The sequence below is a fragment of the Zootoca vivipara genome, chromosome 15, assembly GCF_965207765.1.
Source record: "Zootoca vivipara chromosome 15, rZooViv2.hap1.1, whole genome shotgun sequence".
NCBI lineage: Eukaryota > Metazoa > Chordata > Lepidosauria > Squamata > Lacertidae > Zootoca > Zootoca vivipara.
This window is the reverse complement of record NC_142598.1, coordinates 23,438,518-23,463,898: the sequence shown is the minus strand read 5'-3', so window position 1 is coordinate 23,463,898 and position 25,381 is coordinate 23,438,518. Positions and strand designations below refer to the sequence as shown.

The 25,381-nt window shown below is 44.3% G+C and overlaps 1 protein-coding gene across 2 annotated transcripts in view; it reads left to right on the top strand.

Annotated features, from left to right (window-relative positions):
* Window positions 1-25,381, top strand: part of LOC118097814 (neuronal acetylcholine receptor subunit alpha-7-like) — a 126,086-nt gene that overhangs the window by 28,772 nt on the left and 71,933 nt on the right. For both annotated transcript variants that reach the window (XM_035141063.3, XM_088659046.1), the window contains exon 2: window positions 3,539-3,678. In XM_035141063.3, coding sequence (XP_034996954.1) covers window positions 3,539-3,678 — 140 coding nt within the window. The remainder of the gene's footprint in view (window positions 1-3,538; window positions 3,679-25,381) is intronic.

Sequence of the window (25,381 nt, the reverse complement as noted above, 5' to 3'; positions counted from 1 at the left end):
GAGAGGCAAACAGTAATTAAAGCCTCTCCTTCCATTGAAAACATAAGCTGACGCTGAGGTGATCAAGAGAGATTATTCAAGGGGCAATTGACACACTATTCACTAGCAATCTCACTGCCACACTCAACAGGAACCAATAAAACAAGCAGGGTTTTAATTAACATCAGAAAGAATATTTGCTGAATGGGCCTTCCTTGTGGCTAAACATTAAAGAGAGATCTTGCCCATGGAGAAAAGGCACTGCTCGGTAATATAACATTGTATTAAGTGCTGTGTGGAATCTCTATTTTAATTCCATTCTCGGCTAATTGTGGAAAAGTAATACTTCCGGTTTTTTGGGACACGGGTGGCGCTGTGGGTTAAACCACAGAGCCTAGGGCTTGCAGATCAGAAGGTTGGCGGTTCGAATCCCCGCGACGGGGTGAGCTCCGGTTGCTCGGTCCCAGCTCCTGCCCACCTAGCAGTTCGAAAGCACGTCAAAGTGCAAGTAGATAAATAGGTACCGCTACAGCGGGAAGGTAAATGACATTTCTGTGTGCTGCTCGGGTTCACCAGAAGTGGCTTAGTCATGCTGGCCACATGACCTGGAAGCTGTACGCTGGCTCCCTCAGCCAATAAAGCGAGATGAGTGCCGCAACCCCAGAGTCAGTCACGATTGGACCTAACGGTCCAATTAATGCTTCAGTTTAAGAGCACAAATGAGTTCCAGTCTGAAAGCTATCTCTGTTAGGGAAGAGAACATAGTCAGAGTATGGTGTGACAAAAGAGGACAATATTGCGTGCTGAGGCCCCCCAGAAAATTCCCCCCAATAACTCAGACAGACACATCATTTTAGGTTTTGTTTTTGGCATAATTTTGGCCACAACTTTATTTAAATTACAATTTTTAAATTGAGTGTTGGCCTTAGGTTTTGGTTAATCTTCTGCCCCACGGTGGGACAGGACCAGCTCTGGCTTTCCTACGATAGGAAAGTCAAGTAAACACCCCATGGGGGAGGAGACAGCTGCGTCCAGGCGATCTCCCCCACCAGAAATGTTCCCCAAGGCTCGTGCTCTATATTGGCCCCAGCCCCGCACCATTGCGGGGGTGTAAGGACTAAAGCCCCGGAGCCCCAGGATTCCTTTAACGGAATACTTCTATTAGAGCATCACTGAGGGGCATGCACCTACATGCGATACCCCTCCCAAATTTATCAACCAAAGCCTAACCGCCAACCTAACAAGTTGTGACTATTTGCTGAGCAGTAGGCAAAAACCAAATGGCCACAGCCAATCAGCCAAATGGCAAAATTCCTACTGGCCCCTGAATACAGGCGGCCCCAAAGGCAAAGCAAGGTCACTCTAAACCTGCCAAGGAAAGGAGGTGGGCGGGAGGGAGATTCAATCAGCTAGCAAAAGTGAAACTGGAAGCTAAAACGCTGAGTCTTAAGCACTCACCCTGTCAATCAAAGAACTGATACATGCATTTTACCCCAGCAACACTCAGCCCTCCAATTACCTTATCTCCCTTACTTTTAGACCCACCCTATAACACACACACAGGCTTTTTCTGCTAGGCCCTTCCGCAACACTCATTATTCCCCAAGGGGTTAATGAGCTTTACCACCAATAAAGGTAAAGGTAAAGGGACCCCTGACCATTAGGTCCAGTCGTGACCGACTCTGGGGTTGCGCGCTCATCTCGCATTATTGGCTGAGGGAGCCGGCGTATAGCTTCCAGGTCATGTGGCCAGCATGACAAAGCCGCTTCTGGCAAACCAGAGCAGCATATGGAAACGCCGTTTACCTTCCCGCTGTAGCGGTTCCTATTTATCTACTTGCATTTTGACATGCTTTCGAACTGCTAGGTTGGCAGGAGCTGGGACCAAGCAACGGGAGCTCACCCTGTCACAGGGATTCGAACCGCCGACCTTGTGGTCAGCAAGCCCTAGGCTCAGTGGTTTAACCACAGCGCCACCTGGGTCCCACTAATAAAAAGGTCAATTACTGGAGGCAGTAAAGAGTTCAAGGAAGCTGAAGCTGAAGAGAAGGAGGTGCTCTGAATTGGTGGTTTCCCAATCCAGGGAATAGGAAGGCAGCCTGTTCTAGATGGGGTTGCAGTCCACCTGAATGATCAGGGAAGTTGTCTGGGGCTACTCCTTGATCTGACCCTGTCACTGAGGCCCAGGTTGCCTCAGTAGTGTAGAGATTCTTTTTCAGATCCAGCTGGTTTACTAGAACTGACTGTTCCCCCTCAATATCATTTGGCAGGGGGCCAGGCCCCCTCAATGTTGAGGGGCTGGAAGAAGTCGAGTGTGGCGTGGGCTTCTTTTGAGCTCGAGAGAGGAGGAGCCGCCGACCATTGCAGCTGTGCCATGCTGAGGTCCATGACTTGACTTTACAATGTCACATGTGTTGTGTGTGCAAGATGGCGCCTCTGGCCACAGAGGTCCATTCTCTAGTGTGTGTCCACCTTGTATCTTTTCTAGGGAACATTCCCTTTTGTTATTGGATAGTCACAGCATCATTGTGTATGTGAGAGAAATCAATATTGTGGAATCTCTACGTGGGGTAAACAAGCTTTTCTCTTTACTGTGAGAACAAGTGACAGCTCCTTTAGTTCATAAAGCAGGTGACATGAAATCTACGCAAACTGCAGCAATAGTGAAGAACCTTCTCATGTTTCCCCATTCCCTGGAGAAAGTTTGCAATAACGTACAGCTTGATAAGACATGCCTCGCTAAACATTTGGAATTGTTAAGCGGCGTTGAAGTCTAATAAAATGTAATGCTCACTTTACTTGTTCTCAAGTACAGAAAGGATGATGCGTGCGCTATTTCCTCAAATGAGTGCACAGTGTAGTTTCGTTTAATGAACTTTGCGCAAAACAGACAGAGCTGAGCTCTGCCATCCACACAAATAAAGGGATTTTCAATGAGTCGCATGGCGTCTTTTTCTGCTAAGCTGAAGTCACCTCTGCTTTAAGAATTAAAATTACATCTGTATTTCACTCTCACTCCAACACGGTGACCTTTTAAGCATCACCAGAAAAAGAGGACTCCGACCTGCATGGAAAGTATGCGGGCATTGCCAGCTGATGTTAACAAGAAAAAATATTCCATGAATCCTGTTTTAAACATATAAATTAATATAGGCAGTCCAAAAACGCATCTAAATGAAATTTATGGCTGTAAGCCACACATTCAGATGTAGAGAAAGGGCAAGTGAGATCTTCAAACAAGTGGGTGATAGATGTTTGTCTTTGCAGTATCTTAGCTACCTTAAGGGCTTGCAGAACCCACATTTGTTGTCCACAAAACATGGTTACAATGTCAGTGTGTGTGTGTGAACATCTGGAAATATCAAGGATTTCTCCAAGACAAAGTTGGTGTGAGCAGTGATTTCTGATTCCTGGGTCCACTCCTGACACCAGTCATTCTCAAGTAACAGAATTGACCAGGGATTTGAACCTAGTTCTGCTGATATACACACAGAAGACTGAAAAACACTGTATCATAATTTAGTTGCTCTCTTACGGTGCTTTTTTCTTCTTCCCTTAGTCTCCCAGCAAGGTGAAAACCAAAGGCGGCTCTACAGAGAATTACTGAAGAACTATAACAGCTTGGAAAGGCCGGTAGTGAATGACTCACAGCCCCTGGTGGTGGAGCTGCAACTGTCATTGCTGCAGATAATTGACGTGGTAAGTTGGCTTCCTGTTCCTTAGCAGCTCTTAAGTAAAGCAAATTTAAAACCAGTCGTGTGTTGTTGGTCCAGGTGAACAAGGATCTCTCTGCAGACCTGTTAAAATATATCAGTTGTCCCAAAACATATTTCAACCACCTTATTCTAAACCAAGATAGTTAAATGAAGGCAAATATATCACTTTACTCCAGTCTGTCCAAACTTGTTAACATTTGGAGTGGGATTTTAATCATGTTTTTTAAAAATTGATGAGCCCAAGTGGTAATGTCATTCTTTAATTCAGGGATGGTCAACATGGTGCCCTCCAGATATTTTGGACTACAACTCCCACCATCCTTGACTGTAGCCTATGCTAGCTGGGGCTGATGGGAGTTGTAGTCCAAATTATTCAGAGCGTACTGCACTGACTACCCTTGTTCTGATCATTCTACATCCAGCCCTTCTATTGAGGGTCTTTCCGTGTGGCTTTGCAGCAGATTAGTGTGAGATAGTAACACATTTTTATTTCTTTTAATACTCAAATTCTGTCCCCGCCCCCCTCCAAAAGCACTCAGTGTTCTGCAGTCATAAAAATACGGCACAACTAAGAGAGAGAATGTTGCGGATTTATTTATTTCATAAAATTTATACGCCACTTGATTGTAAAAATGAAACCCTTAAGGAAAGAATAAAGCAATAAGATTACTGGTGTAAAAACAACTATTTCAAACATTCCAAAGGATCTTCTACATCTGACTCTTTGTGGGTGCTGTCGCTATAAAGCTTTAAGCCAGAAGAGAATTACACACGGATAATTTTGCCTGTCAAAAATGATTTTGTCAGTTTGCTTCTAATGGTTGTTAGCACGGAATCTCTGGGGCTGGGTGACACTAATTGTGCTCTAATTAACCCAAAGATAAAGTGGGGAGACTGGTGATCCTGAATAGTGGTGGCAGCGGCAGGTGTGTGTGTGTGTGTGACTTTGGGTATGGGGAGAATTAATGATGGATGGTCACACATCAACCCCCCCCATCCAATTTCAAATGATTAAAAAAAACCCACCAAAATTAATTGAGCAGATATCCATTGGATGTCTGGAAATTAATCCAATTTTATTCTTGAATTAATTTTGAATCGGCAAAGCCTCCAGGTCCGGCAAGGCTCCCAGTGATGTAATTAGGACATAACCATGGCCTAGAGGCCTCTCTGCAGCCTACACACTTCCAGACGGGATCCTCTCCTCTTAACCTCTATTCAACGATGCAAGGTGCGGGGATGGCAAGGAAGGTCACCTCCAGGTTAGGAGGCGGCACTGCAGAGAGGCCTCTATGTCCCATTTACTCTCAACCATCTAACTAGGGTGGAAACTGGACACATACAAAAAAAACCACACACTGTGAAAAATATATTGAATTTACCATAAGCTCACCATCGCCATCTAGTGTCACATTTGTATAATGTGCTTAAAACGCACTTAAAATGTTATATTTGCAGCAGTATAGCTGAGTCCCAGGACTATTCGGGAACCTAGAGATCTCTGAGATTCCAGAACATCTCCTGGCAGAGATTGGGCTGTAACTGCAGCCCTATAGAAGTATCTGAGGATTGGTAGAACAGGTTCTGAGCCCTCGGCACAGTTCTGATGATGCCATTTGGGGCTGTTATGTATGCAGTGATCTGTGTTCGCCTGAGCTTGAGTCTGGACACCTTATATACCCACGAGGTCATTGTGTTCTACATGAGAGTTTCTAGTTGAAGTCCCTAAAGCAGGGGTTCCCAACAAAATTTTCTTGAGGACCCCTCATCGAGCCGCTATTGTGACAAGGACCCCCATTAATTCCTAATCCTAAAATTAAAAAGTGAGAGCCAAATCAAGAGTCTTTTTATAAGAGTCCAGGGAGGAGGGAGGGGAATGGAGAAGACAGGGTACCTGCGCAGTAGCGCACAAATGAAGCCAACGCGCGCAAAGCATCTTGGGGAGGTGAGCGTTAGTAGAATGCGCGTGTTGCCTCTTTGCAAAACAGTAGTGTTTGTAAAGCACCACCTAACGGCATACAGCAGAACTACTGCCTCATCTAATTCTTGTTTTGCGCTAGACTCTGCTCATGCAGGAAGCGGCCAAAACAAAAAAATCTGTTATCATACGAAATATATTTAATATATTTTTTGTTCTAATAGCATCTTGCGGACCCCTCTGGCATAGCTCGCGGACCCCTGGGGGTCCCCGGACCACCTGTTGGGAACCACTGCCCTAAAGTATCATAAGCCCACTACACTCGGTGCAGGCCTTTCAGTGTGGCTGTCCTTGCTCTGTAGATACCACCGGTGTCTAGCAACAGCTGGAGACATTCTTGTTTCAACATGCTTTCCCAGCTGGTTTAAAAGGTCTCCCGTGTCTTAGGTTTAGGTGCAGTATAGAAGAAAACACTTATCTTAAGGTGTTTGTTTGTTGTGCTGTTAGTGGTTGTCATGTAAACCACCTTGAGGCCCATGTGGAAGGCAATTTATCAATTGAAAAATGAATAAATGTGAAGTTCAGAGAGTGCCTGGGTAGACATAATGCCTCCCCTCCCCTTCTTAAAAGCACTTCATTGCTTTTCTCACATAAGGTGAAACTCGGAAAATAAGAATATCGTCGAAAAGTGCATTTACTATTTCAGTAATGCAACTTAACAGGTGAAACCAGTATATGAGATAGATGCATGACATGCAAAGCAAGATATGTCAAGCCTTTATTTATTGTAATTGGAATTATTTGTTGTTAGGCGGGTCAATTATAAATGGAATGTAATTAATGAAATGTAATAGTGATGTTTATTTTTGTATTATTGTAACTATTTGTTTTATTACTGTGGAATTTCCAAAAGAAAGCATTTGTAAAAATAAAAATAAAAAATACTAAGTTGCATTACTGAAATAAATGCACTTTTCAACAATATTCTAATTTTCCGAGTTTCACCTGTATAAACAATGCTTTCCTTGTTTGCTGCTGCAATGGTCAGCCACCATACAGTGGTACCTTGGTTTATGAACTTAATCCGTTCCGGAAGTCCATTCTTAAACCAAAGCGTTCTTAAACCAGGGCGTGCTTCCCCATAGCAGCGGGGGACTCAATTTACAAATGGAACACACTCAACAGGAAGCGAAACATATTCTTATTCCAAGGCAAAGTTCACAAACCAAAACACCTACTTCCGGGTTTGCAGCATTCTTAATCCAAGTTATTCATAAACTGTTATGTACTGAGCTGAATCCTAGAACAATAGGATTCAGAATCAGCAGGAGCTACCCAATCCAACTCCAGGTGGAAGTGAATCCGCAACCTGATTGGCCTGGTGGAGCAGCCAATCAGGCGGCTGGCAGAAGTGAATCTGCTACCTGATTGGCCTGTAGGAGCAGCCAATCAGGCTGCAGGCAGAAGTCAATCCACAATATAATTGGCCCACAGGTGTAGCCCTGAAGTAGCCAATCACGCAAGGCCCATTGTGTAAATAATGTATATAAGCAGATGATTTGGGGAAAAGAGCCATTCTTCTTCTCCTTGATGACTATGAGCTGAATAAAGAGCATGAAATTCACTCTAGACTCCGAGTATATTTCATAAACTAAGCTTTTCTTAAACCAAGGTACCACAGTATGGGAATTCCAGTGTCCCAGGAAAAGCCAGGCACTTTTTCAATCCATTCTTGGCTTACAATGAAAACCAGCAATATGGACTGCTTGGCTAGTGACGGCTCCATGCCATTCCTTACCATCTTTCTTTTTTTTTTGTAATTATTTTTTATTAAGGATTTTCTTGGGTTACAAAGGTAGTGCAATGTCTCATATTTTTCTTTCTTTCTCCCATGTATCATTTTTACACATCAATTTTACTTATTGAGACATTATGAGGAAGGGGGGAAAGAGGTGGGTGGGATGGGGAGTTGGGTGTGGTGGATTGCCGATGTTTCTGTTTTCTTGATATGTGTAGGGGTTCGGCGTCAGCGTCGTTTGTGCAGGTTCTCTGTTGTTTGCTTGTGCTTCTTTGTTGGTGAGAGAGGTCGGGATTCGTCTTAGGATGTGATTGTTCATTTGTGGTTGGCTGTGGTGATCCTTAGTTTCTTGTGTGAGTGGGGAGGGAGGGTGTTTTGATTAGGTTAGCCATATTGATTTGTATGCTGACGGTAAGTTTTTGTCTTTGTCTTGTTGGGCTGTATAAGTGATGAAGGGGAAACCATATCCCTTACCATCTTTCTGAGGATGTGTTTTACCGCGTACCAAAGGATCAGAACTGGTAATGGCACATACACTAGGATTACTGGAGCCCCCAAATCAGACCTAGACACTCACATTGACTGCTAGCGTGTCCTTTCCAGAAGAAGCTGGTCAAATTACTTGACTTCTGCTGTGCATTGCGTGTGCCTGAGTCCTGTCTCTTAACCAGTCTGCTATCTAATTGTAATCGAGGACCAGAAGGGCTTTCATTAGGTGTTTCCCATTCCCAGAATGTTAACACATGGCTTTGTCACTTCGGAATGCTAACTACGGCTCTGAAATGCGCAGATGTCTCTGATGTTCCACAAGTAATTTGTTGATTAATTATGAAGCTTTTTAACCATTTTACGCAGAAGTATCTTGTATGTTGAAAGAAATGATGAGCCATGTGTTCCTATAAATGATTCATCGGATGCAGTTCTTAGAGGTTTTTTTTTGCAAAGCTATAATTACAGCTTGCGTGCACTGCCTTCCAAACTTGCCAGGCAAATGTGCGGACTGCTTACCTGCCGTGCCTGAAGTCTGTGCAAAGTAATTGCATCAGCAGAATCTGCAGTGGGGCTGATTTATCAAAGGAGAGCTCTCCTTCCCTTGGAACATCACCACAGCTGTGAAAAGAACAACAGTTGGGGGGTTATACGCTGAAGAAAACCCCAGCTCTGCATTGCCCCCACAGTGAGAGTATTTCTTCATTCTGAAAATCCTAGCAATCATCGGAAGAGTTCAACAGGTGTTACTATTATTGCTAGTTATTATTGCAGGGAACTAGGCAGAGGGCCTTCTCGGTGGTGGCGCCTGCCCTGTGGAACGCCCTCCCAACAGATGTCAAAGAGGAAAACAACTACCAGACTTTTAGAAGACATCTGAAGGCAGCCCTGTTCAGGGAGGCTTTTAATGTTTAATAGATTACTGTGTTTTATTTTTCTGTTCTGTTTCTCTCTCTCTCTCTCTCTCTCTCTCTCTCTCTCTCTCTCTCTCTCTCTCTCTCTCTCTCTCTCTCTCTCTCTCATCTGTCTAGGGAAGGTAGATTGATCCATTGAGGGGAAGGGAGCAATCTGAGTGGCTTGTGCCCATGACACTTCCTTAAAGCTGCAAATGTACCCACAGGTGACCCCAAAGTTGGCAACCCTTGCCCTAGTGAAACATTGCCCCAAATGCAGCTGTTTGGTTTTTTTCCTTATATGAGTGAATGGCAGCTATTTATTCATATGGGTCAAAGAAAACATGGGTGCACCAGTGGCGGGAGAGATAAACCTGCTCTTGGTAATGCTGCTATCAGTGCCAAGAGGGAAGTATCCATTGGGGCTTTTGTCTTGGGGCTGACAGCAGCTGTGATGTTTATTGGGACCGTGGTGGGGAAGAAAGAAGGTTCCTTTCACTCTCCCTTCATGCCATAGCCACAATGAAAATCCCTTCTCCGCTGGCTGTTATTAATGAAGATGAAACAGTCTCCTTGAGGCAATCAGCTTAGAGTCAGTGCCTAAATGGCCAGGATCTGGTCTAAAATTTGAAGGCAAAAGGTAAAGGGACCCCCTGACCATTAGGTCCAGTCGTGACTGACTCTGGGGTTGTGGCGCTCATCTTGCGTTATTGGCCGAGGGAGCCGGCGTACAGCTTCCAGGTCATGTGGCCAGCATGACAAAGCCGCTTCTGGCAAACCAGAGCAGCGCACAGAAACGCCATTTACCTTCCCACTTGGAGCAGTACCTACCGTGTTTGTCATATTATAAGACACATCTTATATTTATTTTTTCCTCAAAAAAACACACCATGGCTTATTTTCAAGGGATGTCTTATTTTTATTACGGTACATGGGTAGTGCAGTATGAGTAATTAGTGGAATAGATCTGGGTGCCCAATGGGAAACCAATGCAACCTATTGGAGATTTAGGAATTAGCAAGCTATCTCTTAGTACCCATTGCCAATGTACTCCTACAGTTCCTACACATCATCATCATCATCATCAAACCTACCTTAATGCAGCTGGGAATTCTTTTCAACCCCATTTGTTGATCTTTCCTATGGGCAAGTCTGAATTTGTGCGTAGTCTGACCCCAAGCTATTTTGGCACCTGCTGATGCATAAAAACCCCACCAGAGCCCCCTTCTAGGAACGAACAAGCCATACATAAAATTAAATTCTATACGGTAGCCGCTTGCCGCCCTCTCACGACAGGGGTGGGTGGGAAACCTCTCCTTGCCATTTCCTCACCTCCCTCGTTCGTTCGCGCGCCTGCCTGTCTGCGAGCGGGGCTTCGCGCGCCGCATGCAAAGGCTGTAGCCGGGTCCCGGGGCTTCGCGCGGCCCGTGCAAAGGCTACAGCCGGGTCCCAGGGCTTCGCGCGCTGCGCGCAAAGGCTGCAGCCGGGTCCCGGGGCTTCGCGCGCTGCGTGCAAAGGCTGCAGCCGGGTCCCAGGGCTTCGCGAGCTGCGTGCAAAGGCTGCAGCCGGGTCCCGGGGCTTCGCGCGGCGCACGCAAAGGCTACAGCCGGATCCCGGGGGTTAACGCAGCAGCAGCAGCCGGTTCCGAGCAGCCCCCTTCCTTTTCCTCTTCTTTGCCACAGACCTGCAGTATGGCTTATTTTCGAGGTATGCCTTATATTTTGCCACCTCAGAAAAATCCTGCCATGCCTTATTTTGTAGGGATGTTTTATAATGTGAGAAACACGGTATTTATCTACTTGCACTTTGACGTGCTTTTGAACTGCTAGGTTGGCAGGAGCTGGGACCGAGCAACGGGAACTCACCCCATCGTGGGGATTCAAACCACCGACCTTCTGATCGGCAAGCCCTAGGCTCTGTGGTTTAACCCACAGCGCCACCTGCGTCCCTAAAATTTGAAGGAACCTATTTCAAATTCCATGCTATCTCCCTTCTGTCACAGGAAGAGACGGCAAGAGAGGCAATTCAAATCTCTGTTATTTCTCAGTCTTTCTGTATGACTGATATATTTCTCAGAAGTGGCTCACTCTCTCCATACAATATATATATTTGAAACCCAAGCTTTTTTGGATTAACCTGGGTGCTGCCTGCATCAGAACATTTTTGTTTGGTCTGTGTGGGAATTATTATTACTATTATTTTTATTTACTCAGAAGTCTCCCGGAGATAACAGACGAAAGCCTTTGAAAATGTCTTTGAAAAATAGTGTATGTCAGAGATAAGGCATACAATGAAACTGAATAGTATTCAATTGCTATACTTAACACCACAAAAATACTGCCAAACCTCAGCTATAGCTGATGGAGCTACAATTTCCAGGGGAGTCCTCATTTTATGCAGCAGCAATTATAAGCCTTTCCTGACTCCTGCTTAAATTTCTGATACAATCTAAGTTGTTTCAATACAAAGGCTCTTTGATACTGCTGAGACATTACTTTTCTACAATCAACTTGAAATGGAATTGAAAAGGTGGTTCCAACTTCTTAATATAGTGCTATATTATCTGTCAGTCCCTATCTCTATGACCACCAGCCATCTGTGTTTAATCAAAATTAAGTTCTGTTGCTGCTCCACAATTTTAATTCCTCCTTGTGGCTTCCAGTTCCAATTGCTTCCTGTTCAGCACGGTGTGGTAGCAGTATGAATGATAGTTGCTCCTTAATTGGTCAGTTCCTGTTCCCTGCTTGGCAGGGGGCTTCAATTACAGTTTTCTCCCCATGATACCTATTTCCTCTGTTTAAATTGTGAAGTATGTGAGGCAGTAACTTACTGGTTCTGGGGCAATTGCTAATGCCACACTGCACTGATCAGGAAGCAATTAGAGGCAGAAGCTGAATGGAGGAATTGGCTGATTAAGAAAGCTTTAACAGTACTTTGCCAATCCCTACTGGGCAGTATGGCATTGCAACATTAATCAGACTTCGGAAACAATGCAGAATGCAATAGGCTCAGGGGCTAGTCACGGTGTTGTTTGAGATCCCACCTAACAAGCAAGTGAACAAAATATGGCTTTGTTTGTTTGTTTGTTTAAAACAGCTTGTGTGGAAGCAGATGTACCGAGATACTTTTTCTTCAGGCATACAATCTGTCATTGAAAATTAAAGATTTCTGCCTTGCCATGAAACAGGCTGCAAGTTACCATGACAGACAGATTGTGCAAGGCAGAAATCTGTAACAAGAGGAGTGGTAGTAGTGAGTTAGCAGTAGTTGGAAGGGGATAATATATTTGGAAGTACTGTATTTTTCCGTATATAAGACTAGGTTTCCCCCCTTTAAAATAATGTGAAAAATTGGGTCACACATGGATATATCTTCCCCCATTTTCTTAAATCTGAGTCCCCCAAAATAGGGGGCGTCTTATACATAGGGTGTCTTATAGACAGAAAAATACAGTAGTTGCTACCTTCAGAATATTGTTGTGTCCCTGGCCTAGTGGGATCTTCCACCTTCACTACCAAATGTGGATTGTATCTAGCAATCTTTGGTGACAGCTTTCTGCAGCAATAACTCAGTTCTGTAATATGTTTTGGCAGAAGCCGCTTTTTCCCTGAGAGATCTCAGGAAAAAGTAGATAATGTTGGAGCAAACAAGGTTTAATGGGGGGTGCAAAAGAGAAAAGGGGTAATGCCCCAAAACTGTCTGGGATTATGTGCAACAGACGTGGATTAGGCTTGGCCAGGAGGGATGGCCATGGTCACTGGGTAACTACTTGAAACATTCTTAAGTTATTCTCAATTTCTTCCCCCCACCCCATTACTAAGCCAAATCTCCCTTCTTATGGAGACTGGTACAGACCAGCCGTGTGTTCTCAATCAGCCTTCATCAACTTGGTGACCTTCTGATGTTTTTTTACCAAATCTATCAGTCCTGTAGTGAAGGCTGTTCTAGACAATTGGCCCTCTTAAGACTTAAGTCCATAACATGGGAAACAGCTCTTAATCTATCAATATATGACTGTGCCAAGAATTCGCCATTGGTCCCAGTTTGTTTGGGGCACATTTGCCTATTTGTTTTGGCCTCCAAGACCCACCAGCCCCAGCCTTCATGGTCAATGGCCAGGGATGATGGGAGTTGTAGTTCCAGGTTAGGTAGAGGATTGTCAAAGATGTTAGAAACGATTTGATAGAAAATCTGAGTTGTGTAACAAATTCCTGCACCTGTTCCTGAAATTTAAAGCAAACCTCAAAACTCTCTTTTGGCCAAAATCTATCATGTTTATCCTCAAATAGGATTATTAGAGATGTCTAGGAGCGTTGACCTCTACTTCCATTGATGAGAGTTAAATCTAGGGGATAATTATGACCAAAGGTTTGGAAGGGGCATTTCCTTCCAAGCAAAATTAACTCTCTGGTTTGGTTATTTTGTGCTTTGAGTAAAGCCGTGTTTAAATCTCTGCAATGGCTTATCGTTTGGAGGGCGGGGTGGGCTAAACACATCCTTACAATGCAAGATGTATTGAAATCCACTATGTGGCTTTCTTTTGATGCACAGTTAATAGCTTCATTAAAACTCTTCCAGGGGAAGATATTTCTCTCTGAGGTTTCCAATAATTACTGTATTCAGTGGTACTCAAGATGGTACATTTGTGGGCAACGAGGTCAAGAAGCTTCATTACTCTCCTGGCCTTCCTATTCTCACACAGTTCAAAGCATTAACTCTCGTTCAGAAGCAGCTTTGGAGTGACTGAAATGCCCGAAATACTGCCAAAAAGGAAATAAGATTTTGTCACATTTCACAGTCTTCTTTTGTGCTGATGTGAAAGTTTGGCATTTTCCATGGGGCAACTTGGGGAAAGGGATGCTCCTAAATGAACATGAGACACTTTCTTCCATGTTCAAAGTCTCTCTTTATCTTGGCCAGTGTAGCCTAAGCATAGTGGGGGTGCTCTCCACAAGAAATGGTGCTGATCACTCAAAGCTATACATATTTCAGTCTTTATTTACATATGTACAAAGCAGCAGACATCATTCAGCCATCTGTACTGTCGGACTCAGATCCAGGAAGTAACTTTTGGCGGCTTTTTCTCCAACATAAAAACTTGGGCAGCCCTACTCTCTGCATCTGTGTTTTACTTTTCCACTCCTGCCTCTCCCTGGCTGACGGGACCTGCGTAATTTCCCCCTCTGTTCCCGAGCTGGTGGAGCGGTGTTGAACCTCCTGCTCAGCATCCCCGACCCTTTTCACTCCCCGGCTACTTCCTAACACCCGCTCCCCATCTCCTACTACTTTTTCCTGTCCTTCTCCTAGCCGTCCCTGCCCAGCCTCCTCCTCCTTCTCTACCCTTAAGGTCTTGCTGGGCAGTGCCCTGACAGCCAGGGATGGAGCACCAGTGTGGTCTTCCACACTGTGTGCTTGATATAATCAGCTCCTGCCAGGTTCTCCATCCATGATCTAGTGGGGGTGGAGATAGACTTACATTAGATCAAATAAAACATTAATATCTGCAACTGTAAATGGGAACATTATGATTCCTGCTGCCCAATTTTTTTGACAGCCAAAGAGATATACTCTAAACCAGTCTTGTAGTCTAGAAGGACTTCCATGATAGTGAGTGGGCAAGTTGGTGGAGGAGGAGAGGATAGCATTCAGCAGGCTAGTACTTTTTTTCTTTTGCAGACTAGTAACTCATTTAAAGACGCGGGTGGCGCTGTGGTCTAAACCACAGAGTCTAGGGCTTACCAATCAGAAGGTTGGTGGTTCAGATCCCCGGACGGAGTGAGCTCCTGTTGCTCGGTCCCTGCTCCTGCCAACCTAGCAGTTCGAAAGCACGTCAAAGTGCAAGTAGATAAATAGGTACCGCTCCAGCGGGAAGGTAAACGGTGTTTCCATGCGCTGCTCTGGTTCGCCAGAAGCAGTTTAGTCATGCTGTACGCTGGCTCCCTTGGGCAATAAAGTGAGATGAGCACCGCAACCCCAGAGTTGTCCACGACTGGACCTAATGGGTCAGGGGTCCCTTTACCTTTAACTCATTTAAAAGAGTGCTATATTTGAATTTTGATTTGTAAAATAGATTGGCTTAATTTTTTAAAAGGTTTAAACCACTTTTCAGCCCAGAAACAGATCTTCAAGGCTGCTCATGATAATTTCAAGATATCCCCACCCCAATTTAAAACAGATTTGTAAATAGCCATTTATCTCTGGTAAATAAGAGAGTTTCATCCTGGCAAGAAGGTTTCCCCAAGTTGGGAAAGACTTATGTAAACTTAAAGAGAACTGAGTGTCACAACTGAACATGTGTAGCCCATCACTTTTTTAAGTGGGCTAGTAAATTGTAAGCATTTATTTGCAAGGCTGAGTTAAAAGCAGAACTAACAACGATAATAGCAGTGATAATAAAAATTAATTTATGACCATTAAAATCACTAGGAAAGAAAAGGTACCCAGCCAACAAAAAAATAATCTAGCAGCAAGCATTAAATTAGCTACACTGGTGGATTTAAATTAAACAAGTGTTCCATCTTGGCACAGCTGCAGACATTCTGATTTCTGTAATTTTGCCACATTTTGTAATCCTTGTCCCTGGTTCATTGGCTGCATAATCTAGCCAAAGGCCCCGTGAGAAGGGAATTTGGACAGTTTCCCCTTTTAGTGTCTTTTGCAGACCAGGAAATCCAATATCTAGCACAAGCAAATGTCCTTGCAAATCTTTATTTTGAAACACCCCCAGATCCAGGGGATCTAAAACTGAACTGCAGACAAATGTCTTGCTTCAGCATCCAACCTTTCATCTGGTTCTTGAGGGAGACCTGTAGCTCATGGGTAGAACGTCTGCGCTGCATGCAGAAGGACCCAAATTCAACCTCTGGCATCTCCAGGCAGGGCTGGGGAAGGTTCCCCGTCTGAAATCTTGTGGAGTCGCTGACATTTGGTCTAGGCAAAAATTGAACTAGATGGATCACTGTTCTGACTTCGTAGAAGGCAGTTTCTTGTGTCCCTATGTAAAATCCAAGCAGCGAGGCAAGAAGACTGCTTGGCTGACAGTATTTTTCATGTGGTTCTGTTAAAAGGGTTGCACAGTGTTGGAGGGCAGTGATCCTGGTGAAATTTGCAACTTTCCTTTTTCCACTCTGGACACAAGTGATGCAAAATAAGTTGTATGTGTATGTAACTGGTGTGTGTGTGTGTCTTTGTCTTTGTCTTTTTCCTTCCCTTTGTCTGGAGATACAAATCTGAGCAGGGTCAGCTATATTTGAAATCACTTCCATGTTGCGGGTGGCGCTGTGGGTTAAACCACTGAGCCTAGGGCTTGCCGATCAGAAGGTTGGCGGTTTGAATCCCTGCGACGGGGTGAGCTCCCGTTGCTCGGTCCCAGCTCCTGCAAACCTAGCAGTTTGAAAGCACGTCAAAGTGCAAGTAGATAAATACTCCGGCGGGAAGGTAAACGGTGTTTCTGTGCACTGCTCTGGTTCGCCAGAAGCAGCTTTGTCATGCTGGCCACATGACCTGGAAGTTGTATGCCAGCTCCCTCGGCCAATAACACAAGATAAGCGCCGCAACCCCAGAGTTGGTCACGTCTGGACCGAATGGTTAGCGGTCCCTTTACCTTTACCTTTACAGTTCAGCAACAGATTTCATCTGCTGCATGTAGTCATGGCAAAATAGCAACGGCATTCACAGGGGGTGATTGGGAGTTGTAGTTCAGCAATATTTGGAGGGGCGCCAGGTTTGCTATCCCTCTTCCAGGAAATAAGAATTTCAGAGTTGAGGCAGAGCCTCTCATAATGCTTCTCTATGTGTCTTTAGTCGTCTTGACTTGGCACACAGGCAGTCTACTTTGGAAAGCGTCCCTCCTCAGTTCGTCAGGAGAGGGGAAGTCTCTTAGGCAAGCTGGGCCTAGATTGCATAGGGATTTTTAGTGCATCCACCAGAGCCTCAGAAGCCAATGGGGAACCAGTGCAGAAACAATCTGATGTCAACTTCATTAGGTGGGATACAGCATCATGGAGAGCCAGGATGGGGAAAAGGTTGCAGCTTCTGGTTTAGTATTCACTGTTGGTACACAATGGCACACAGATTGTCAGGAAAGGAAATGGCACCCCTAGAGGCAAGACTGAGAGTCCATAATGTAAAGGTGTTGTCTTTTGCCGTATCACTTAATACCTGAGCAGTTGTCTCTCTGGAATGAGCAATGGCACAAATCTCAATAATTTTGAGAAAATGTATTAGTCTTGTTGTGCGGATTGTTGTACGCAAAGCTATGGCCCTTCCAGATGTGACTGGACTACAGCTCCCATCACCTCATCCCATTGGCCATGCTGGCTGTGGCTGATGGGAGTTGGAGTCCAACCATAATTCCCCCACTCCTGAGCTAGTGGAAGAACTCTCACAGTGCTTTGCCCCAGTGCCCCAGGGGTTATGTTACTTGGTATGTGAAGCAGTGAATAAATCCCAGAGGCCCGTAACAAGGTCTTGAGAATGAGCCTGTGTGGAGTCTTCCACAAAGGGAGGCATTAGCAGAGAGACACCACTGGATTTGGGTTCCCTGTTTCCATGGGATGCTCTTCCACTAAGAGCTCATCCAGACTTCCTTTTGTGCCTCCCTTCTAGGCACAGGTTCATTCTTGAAAGCTCTGTGTCTGAGAACTCCCCCTCCCCCCTGGTGCTTTCCCTGTGAAAGCGCTGAATTGGAGCAAACAGCAATCTGCAAAAGACCTGAATTACTGTTTGTTCCAATTCTGTATTAAAGAGTGGGTTTTCCTGGGGAAAGTGGAAAGGCATAAAAGCCCAACAACCTGTGCCAGTTATGGACTATGCAGAAATGGCAAAGCTGACAGCAATATTAAAAGATCAAAATGATGATTTTTTTTAAAAGAAGAAGAAGAAGAAGAAGAAGAAGAAGAAGAAGAAGAAGAAGAAGAAGAAGAAGAAGAATAATAATAATAATAATAATAATAATTTTTGGACTATTTGGAAAAGCACTACAAATAAATGAAATCGCAGGCAGGATTCAAGATAGGAGCAGCAGAATGACAATGATAAAGAATTGTATTTTGGTAATAGATGATAATTATATCGGAAAAAGCGCAGACCCTATGCCTAGAATTCTGGAAGTCTGGATAAGCCCTAAATTGGAAATAGCATTTTAATGGGCAGAAAAGGCTTCCTCCTAGTTCAAGTTAGACCTTTGGGTCTAACTCCATGTTCATATCCTTGGCAATTCAGGGGGCCAGATAAGATTGCATTCTTACCTGGACGTGGGTGGCGCTGTGGTCTAAACCACTGAGCCTCTTGGGCTTGCCGATCGGAAGGTCGGCAGTTCAAATCCCTGTGACGGGGTGAGCTCCCATTGCTCGGTCCCAGCTCCTGCCAACCTAGCAGTTCAACAGCATACAAGTGTGAGTAGATAAATAGGTACTGCTACAGCAGGAAGGTAAACAGTGCTTCTGTGCGCTCTGGTTTCCGTCACAGTGTCCTGTTGCACCAGAAGTGGTTTAGTCACACAGCGGTCCTGTGTGAATGCCTGGAGGCGGTTGGAGGATGGATGGCGGTTAACAGATTGAGGTTGAATCCTGACAAGACAGAAGTACTGTTTGTGGGGGACAGGAGGCGGGTGGGTGTGGAGGACTCCCTGGTCCTGAATGGGGTAACTGTGCCCCTGAAGGACCAGGTGCGCAGTCTGGGAGTCATTTTGGACTCGCAGCTGTCCATGGAGGCACAGGTCAATTCTGTATCCAGGGCAGCTGTCTATCAGCTCCATCTGGTATGCAGGCCGAGATCCTACCTGCCTGCAGACTGTCTCGCCAGAGTGGTGCATGCTCTGGTTATCTCCCGCTTGGATTACTGCAACACGCTCTATGTGGGGCTACCTTTGAAGATGACCCAGAAACTGCACCTAATCCAGAATGTGGCAGCTAGACTGGTGACTGGGAGCGGCCGCTGGGACCACATAACACCGGTCCTGAGAGATCTACACTGGCTCCCAGTACGTTTCCAAGCACAATTCAAAGTGTTGGTGCTGACCTTTAAAGCCCTAAACGGCCTTGGTCCAGTATACCTGAAGGAGCGTCTCTACCCCCACCATTCAGCATGGACACTGAGATCCAGCACCGAGGGCCGTCTGACGGTTCCCTCTTTGCGAGAAGTGAGGTTACAGGGAACCAGACAGAGGGCCTTCTCGGTAGTGGCACCCGCCCTGTGGAATGCCCTTCCATCAGATGTCAAAGAAATAAGCAGCTATCCTAATTTTAAAAGACATTGGAGACAGCCCTGTTTAGGGAAGCTTTTAATATTTAATGCTGTATTGTTTTAAAATTCAATTGGGAGCCACCCAGAGTGCCTGGGGAGACTCAGCCAGATGGGCGGGGTATAAATAATATATTATTATTATTATTATTATTATTATTATTATTATTATGCTGACCACATGACTTGGAAAGCTGTATGTGGACAAACGCTGGCTCCCTTGGCCTGAAGAGGGATGAGCGCCGCAACCCCATAGTCTCCTTTGACTGGACTTAGTCGTCTGGGGGGGTGGGTCTTTTACCTTTTTTACATTTGTAATAAACCAAGATTTCAAAAAGGGATTCAACAACCCAGCCTAAATATCTTATGATATACAGTGGTCAGCACATTATTCCCAACATTAACATCTGGATTCACAGGATAAAACCATAATCCTTATAGTACATCCTGTACAAATCTTTCCCAACCAGTTAACTCCCATTGTGTAAGCTTGGCCGCCAAGATTGAAACATACAGAAAACACGATGCAGAAAAGCTACAATAAATGAAAGGATTATCCTTCCAGTAAGTATTTTTCATTTATAAAGTATTAATGGGAAATGACTATAAAAAGATAAAGGGAGCTGTTTTGGTGTATATATGCAGGGGGGGGGGGAGAATGCCCCCTTCTGCATTTGTAATTACATATCTGATCCTCTCGCAATATAGCTACGCTAGGTTGCATTATAGAAAGAGTGGGAGTCTGCCGTGTTGTTGCATTTAAAACCTGCCTATTTTTGCTTTTTATCGCGAGTGGGCTCTCACATACAGGACTCGGGAATCACTTGAAAGTCATAGAATCATAGAGTTGGAAGAGACCACAAGGGCCATCCAGTCCAACTCCCTGCCAGCCGGGGGAGTTACAGTATCACCAAGGCAGCAATTCCCAAATGGCGTTCTTGTGTTGTGCATCCTAGTGTGTTGCAAGCAAATGGATGTGTTCTGTGATAATGTAGGGATGAAATGTTCCTGTAAGCAGGGGACGGCTGCTACATCCAATGCTCTGGACATGCAGGTAATTCTGCCCACTGCCTTTCTCTGGTGTGGTTGAAGCCATGCGGCCATGCAGCAGAACTGCCCTTCCACAGAGGAGGCTGCCCGTTGCATCTCTGCACGAATCACAACCAGTCAAGAGATACGCCCCAAACTGAGATTCAGGAGACACATAGGTGGTGCCTACCTAACTTTGACGGTCTTTCTTAGCCCATTGCTCTGCAAACCTATTCTGTCTTCTCACCGCAATATTGCCTATTGTCATTGTCTGTGGATCCCCAGGGCCTCAGGAACAAGTAATTCCCAGCCTGGTTACCTGACACCATTTGAAGAGGAAATAAGATTCCTTCATTTCAGGGGGCCGGACTAGATGACACTTGGGGTACCTTTCAACTCTACAATTCTATGATTCTGTGATAACAGAGACCCAAACCGGGACCTCCTGCTTGCATAGCGTATGTTTTGCCACAGAGTTATGAACCCTCCACGCCTATGGATGAAGATGTGTGTAGCTACATTGAAAATTTTATTATTTTTTCTTTTCTCTCATTACAAATATACTTATAACATACAAATTGTACATAAATCTCCCCCCCCCAATCTTTTGGACTTCCCTCGGCTTCCGTTTCTGATTTATTTACCTCCTTATATATTCTGCTATCTTCTACAAATACCATACTTTTTCTTTTTATTACATTACCTATTCCCTATCCATAAAATTTGAATGTTTATTTAAATCCTGCCATCAGATCAATGTTCTTCCGTTGTTTCTGCAAATATAAAATAAAAGGTTCCCACTCTTTTTCAAAATCCCTATTGTCCTTTTCACGAAGTCTGTGTGTCAGCTTTGCCATCTCCGCATAACTCATCAGTTTTTCTTGCCATTGTTCTTTTTTGGGAATTTCTCCAGTCTTCCAATTCTGTGCTAGCAGTATTCTCACCGCCGTCATTGCATACATAAATACAGTAGTGTCCTTTTCTCTTTTGGCAGGTCTTGTCCTAAAATACCCAACAGGAAGGCTTCTGGTTGTTTAACAAATGTTATTTTAAACATTTTTTTAATTCATTGTAAATCATTTCCCAGTATACCTTAGCACTTTTACAATCCCACCACATATGATAAAAAGTCCCTTCAACCTCTTTACGCCTCCAACATTCCCTCTGTTCATTTTTATATATTTTGGCCAGTTTCACTGCTGAGATATACCATCTACACATCATCTTCATATAATTTTCCTTTAACAATATACAGTCTGTGAATTTCAATTTTACTTTTCATAGTTTTGTCCAATCTTCAAATTGTATGTTGTGGCCTATGTCTTGTGCCCATTTAATCATTACTGATTTCACTTACTCATTTTTTTGTTTCCCATTTCAAAAGGATGTTATACATTTTCTTTAATAATTTTGTGTTCTCTTCTATTACTTCCTTTTGGAATTTAGAAACCGTGTATGAAAAGCCTTTCTTATTATCCTCTTTGAAAATATCTTTTAACTGCCTATGATGTAACCAACTTTGAAGATGTTCCTTTATTTCCTCATATTCTTTCAATTCCAGTTTCCCTTCCTGTTCTACTAACAATTCTCTATATGTTGACCATTCTCCCTCCCCCCCCCAACATTTTAAGTGATAATGCCTCAATAGGTGATAACCACCAAGGTGTTTTAGGTTCTAATACTGTAGTTCTTTATATTTATCCCATACTTTGAACAACACTCTTCTTTTTATATGATTATGAAATCCTTTATTAATTTTTGTTTTCCCGTACCATAGGTAGGCATGCCATCCAAACCTATTATCATGTCCTCCCAAGTCTGTTATCTCTTCTCTATCAAGTTTGATCCAATCTCGGATCCATATTAGGGTTGCAGCTTCGTAATACAATTTTAAGTCTGGAACTGAGAAGCCAACTCTCTCATTCACATCAATAAATATCTTATTTTTTATCCTCGGTTTTTTCCCATTCCAGACAAATCTTGAAATTTCTTTTTGCCGTTCTTTGAAGCATGCAGTCCCTGCTATTATTGGTATTGTCTGAAAAAGAAATAACATCCTTGGAAGTACATTCATTTTTATTGCTGCAATCCTTCCTAGAAGGGATAGGTTCATCCTATTCCATATTTCAATATTTTTTAAAACTTCTAGCCAAACTTTTTCATAATTATCCTTATATATATTAAAAAATTTTGCTGTCAGCCATATATCTGCATTCAGACAAGGCCATTTTGATCCCCCAATGAGTTTTACCAGGGGCACCTCAAAGGTCCCTTGCAGCTGTTTCCATTCATAGAATCATAGAAACATAGAGTTGGAAGAGACCACAAGGGCCATCCAATCCAACCCCCTGCCAAGCAGGAAACACCATCAAAGCATTCTTGACATATGCCTGTCAAGCCTCTGCTTAAAGACCTCCAAAGAAGGAGACTCCACCACACTCCTTGGTAGCAAATTCCACTGCTGAACAGCTCCTACTGTCAGGAAGCTCTTCCTAATGTTTAGGTGGAATCTTCTTTCTTGTAGTTTGAATCCATTGCTCCGTGTCCGCTTCTCTGGAGCAGCAGAAAACAACCTTTCTTCCTCCTCTATATGACATCCTTGTAAATATTTGAACATGGCTATCATATCACCCCTTAACCTTCTCTTCTCCAGGTTAAACATACCCAGCTCCCTAAGCCGTTCCTCATAAGGCATCGTTTCCAGGTCTTTGACCATTTTGGTTGCCCTCTTCTGGACACGTTCCAGCTTGTCAGTATCCTTCTTGAACTGTGGTGCCCAGAACTGGACACAGTCCTCCAGGTGAGGTCTGACCAGAGCAGAATACAGTGGTACTATTACTTCCCTTGATCTAGATGCTATACTCCTATTGATGCAGCCCAGAATTGCATTGGCTTTTTAGCTGCTGCATCACACTGTTGACTCATGTCAAGTTTGTGGTCTACCAAGACTCCTAGATCCTTTTCACATGTACTGCTCTCAAGCCAGGTGTCTCCCATCCTGTATCTGTGCCTTTCATCCCCCCCCCAAGTGTAGTACTTTACATTTCTCCTTGTTAAAATTCATCTTGTTTGCTTTGGCCCAGTTGTCTAATCTGTTAAGGTCATTTTGAAGTGTGATCCTGTCCTCTGGGGTATTAGCCACCCCTCCCAATTTGGTGTCATCTGCAAACTTTCTCAAACTTGCTCATTCCATAAATTGTGCCCCATCACCATCCTCCACAAGCCGCAAGGGTTCCCTGAGCCACATTTGCGCATGGAGACCCTTTAACCTGGCCTAGAAATAAATTCAGACAGGACTCAAATTTTTGGTTTGGTTTTTGGCAGAATTTAGGCCACAACTTTATTGATTACGAATCAAGTGAGTGGTTGCATAGGCTCTGGTTCAACTAGCTTCCTGCAGCATTGGCAGGCAGAGCTGACTCTGGGCAGCACCCATAAGTCAGCCCTGGGTAAACACCTGGGACAGAGACAGGCAGGGGTGTCTGCCACGCCTCCCCCAGATGAGCCCTGAACTCAGGCTCAGGGCACAACCCCGCTCGGGGAAGACCAACCATGAGTCCTTGGATTCCTTTTACAGGAATACCCTTCGCATAGGGATGGCTAGGCATCCTGCCACCCCTATCAACAAGGACCAGAGCCTGTCCGCCAACCATACAAGTTGTGCTGATTTGCTACGCGGCAGACGAAACCCAAGTAGCACCAGAAAATCAGCCAAATGGGGAGAATTCCTGCCGTGCCCCTGTCCCAAAGACAGGCGACACACGACGGCATAGCAAAGTCATGCGTGCAAGCCCTAAATATAGGGAGAGGTGGGCGGGTGTTCCGGTGCACTGAGACCCAAAAGAGAAGCTCAGGGTCATGTGCAGCAGTTAAATAGTGGTCCCTCTAACTCTTTGACTGGCATGCCCATAGCCCAATTGCTCCCTGTTAGAGGGACCACCAATAGGGTGTTGTGGCTACTCCAATTGTCCCCGCCCCAACACCTAGGCCTGATTGCTGGGTCCCACCGCAATGCGTGCCCTCTTGTTAGGGAGGACCCGATTTCTCAAATCACATAGTGCAGCCACTCAGGATAGCAAAACATCCTGTGCCACTTCTCATTGTAGTTTTGAAGGAAGCTTCTTCAGATCAAGCTAGACCATCGTCGGTCCATCTAGCTCAGGATTGTCTACATCAGAGTTTCCCAAACTTGGGTCGCCAGCTGTTGTTGGACTACAACTCCCATCGTCCCTAGCTAGCGGGACTCAGTGGTCAGGAATGATGGGAATTGTAGTCCAAAACAGCTGGAAGGAAGCCTAAGTTTGGGAAACCCTGGTCTACTCTATCCATCTGCAGCTCCCCAAGGTCTTTCCTAGCTTCTACCAAGAGATGACAAGGACCGGATCCCGGATTTGTGTATTTCTTGCATTTTTTTATGTAACTCATGACAGGACTTTTCTCGACAACTCACAAAGCAATAACAAGCAAGCATTTAAATACAAAACAAAACAGTAAAAATCTATTAAAAACTCAATTAAAAAAACTGAAACGGAACACAATTTAAAGCTCATATTAAATCTTGTGAGAGGCCCAGTCTACAGAATGTACATTACTTATAACCCCTCGTGACAAACAGCTTCTAGGGAAGTTATTATTTTATTTTATTAAAAAAAAACATTTATATCCTGTCTTTCAATTAATCAGTTTTCAATTCACATATGTCATTTCTGGCTGCAGTTTTTGCTTTCTGGTGGCACTTTCTAATCTATATTATTACGGTCGATGAGCAGTGTTAAGAAATGGGGATCAGAAGCACATAGAACATATTAGACGACACTTTCTATTCTAACCTTCATGGTGCCAGAGGAACCATAGCAGGGGTGGCCAACATGGTTGCCTCCAGATGTTTGTACTACAACTCCCATCAGCCCTAGTTAGCTAGCATGGTCAATAATCAGGGATGATGGGAGTTGTGGTCCAATAACTTCTGGACGGCACCACGTTGGTTACCCCTTAAGTACAGTTCTAACACAACATGTATTTACAGCGGTGCCTCGCTAGACGAATTTAATTCGTTCCACGGGTCTTTTCTTATAACGAAAAATTCATCTAGCGAATCCCATAGGAATGCATTGAATTTTCTTTGGAATTTTTTTTGCCCATAGGAACGCATTAATTGAATTTCAATGCATTCCTATGGGAAACTGCGATTCGCTAGACGAATTTTTCATAAAACGAATTCGTCTAGCGAGGCAACCTCTGCTCGAAAAATCCTTCCGTTAAGCGGAAATTTCGTTAAGCAGGGCATTCGTTAAGCGAGGCACCACTGTATCCTGAA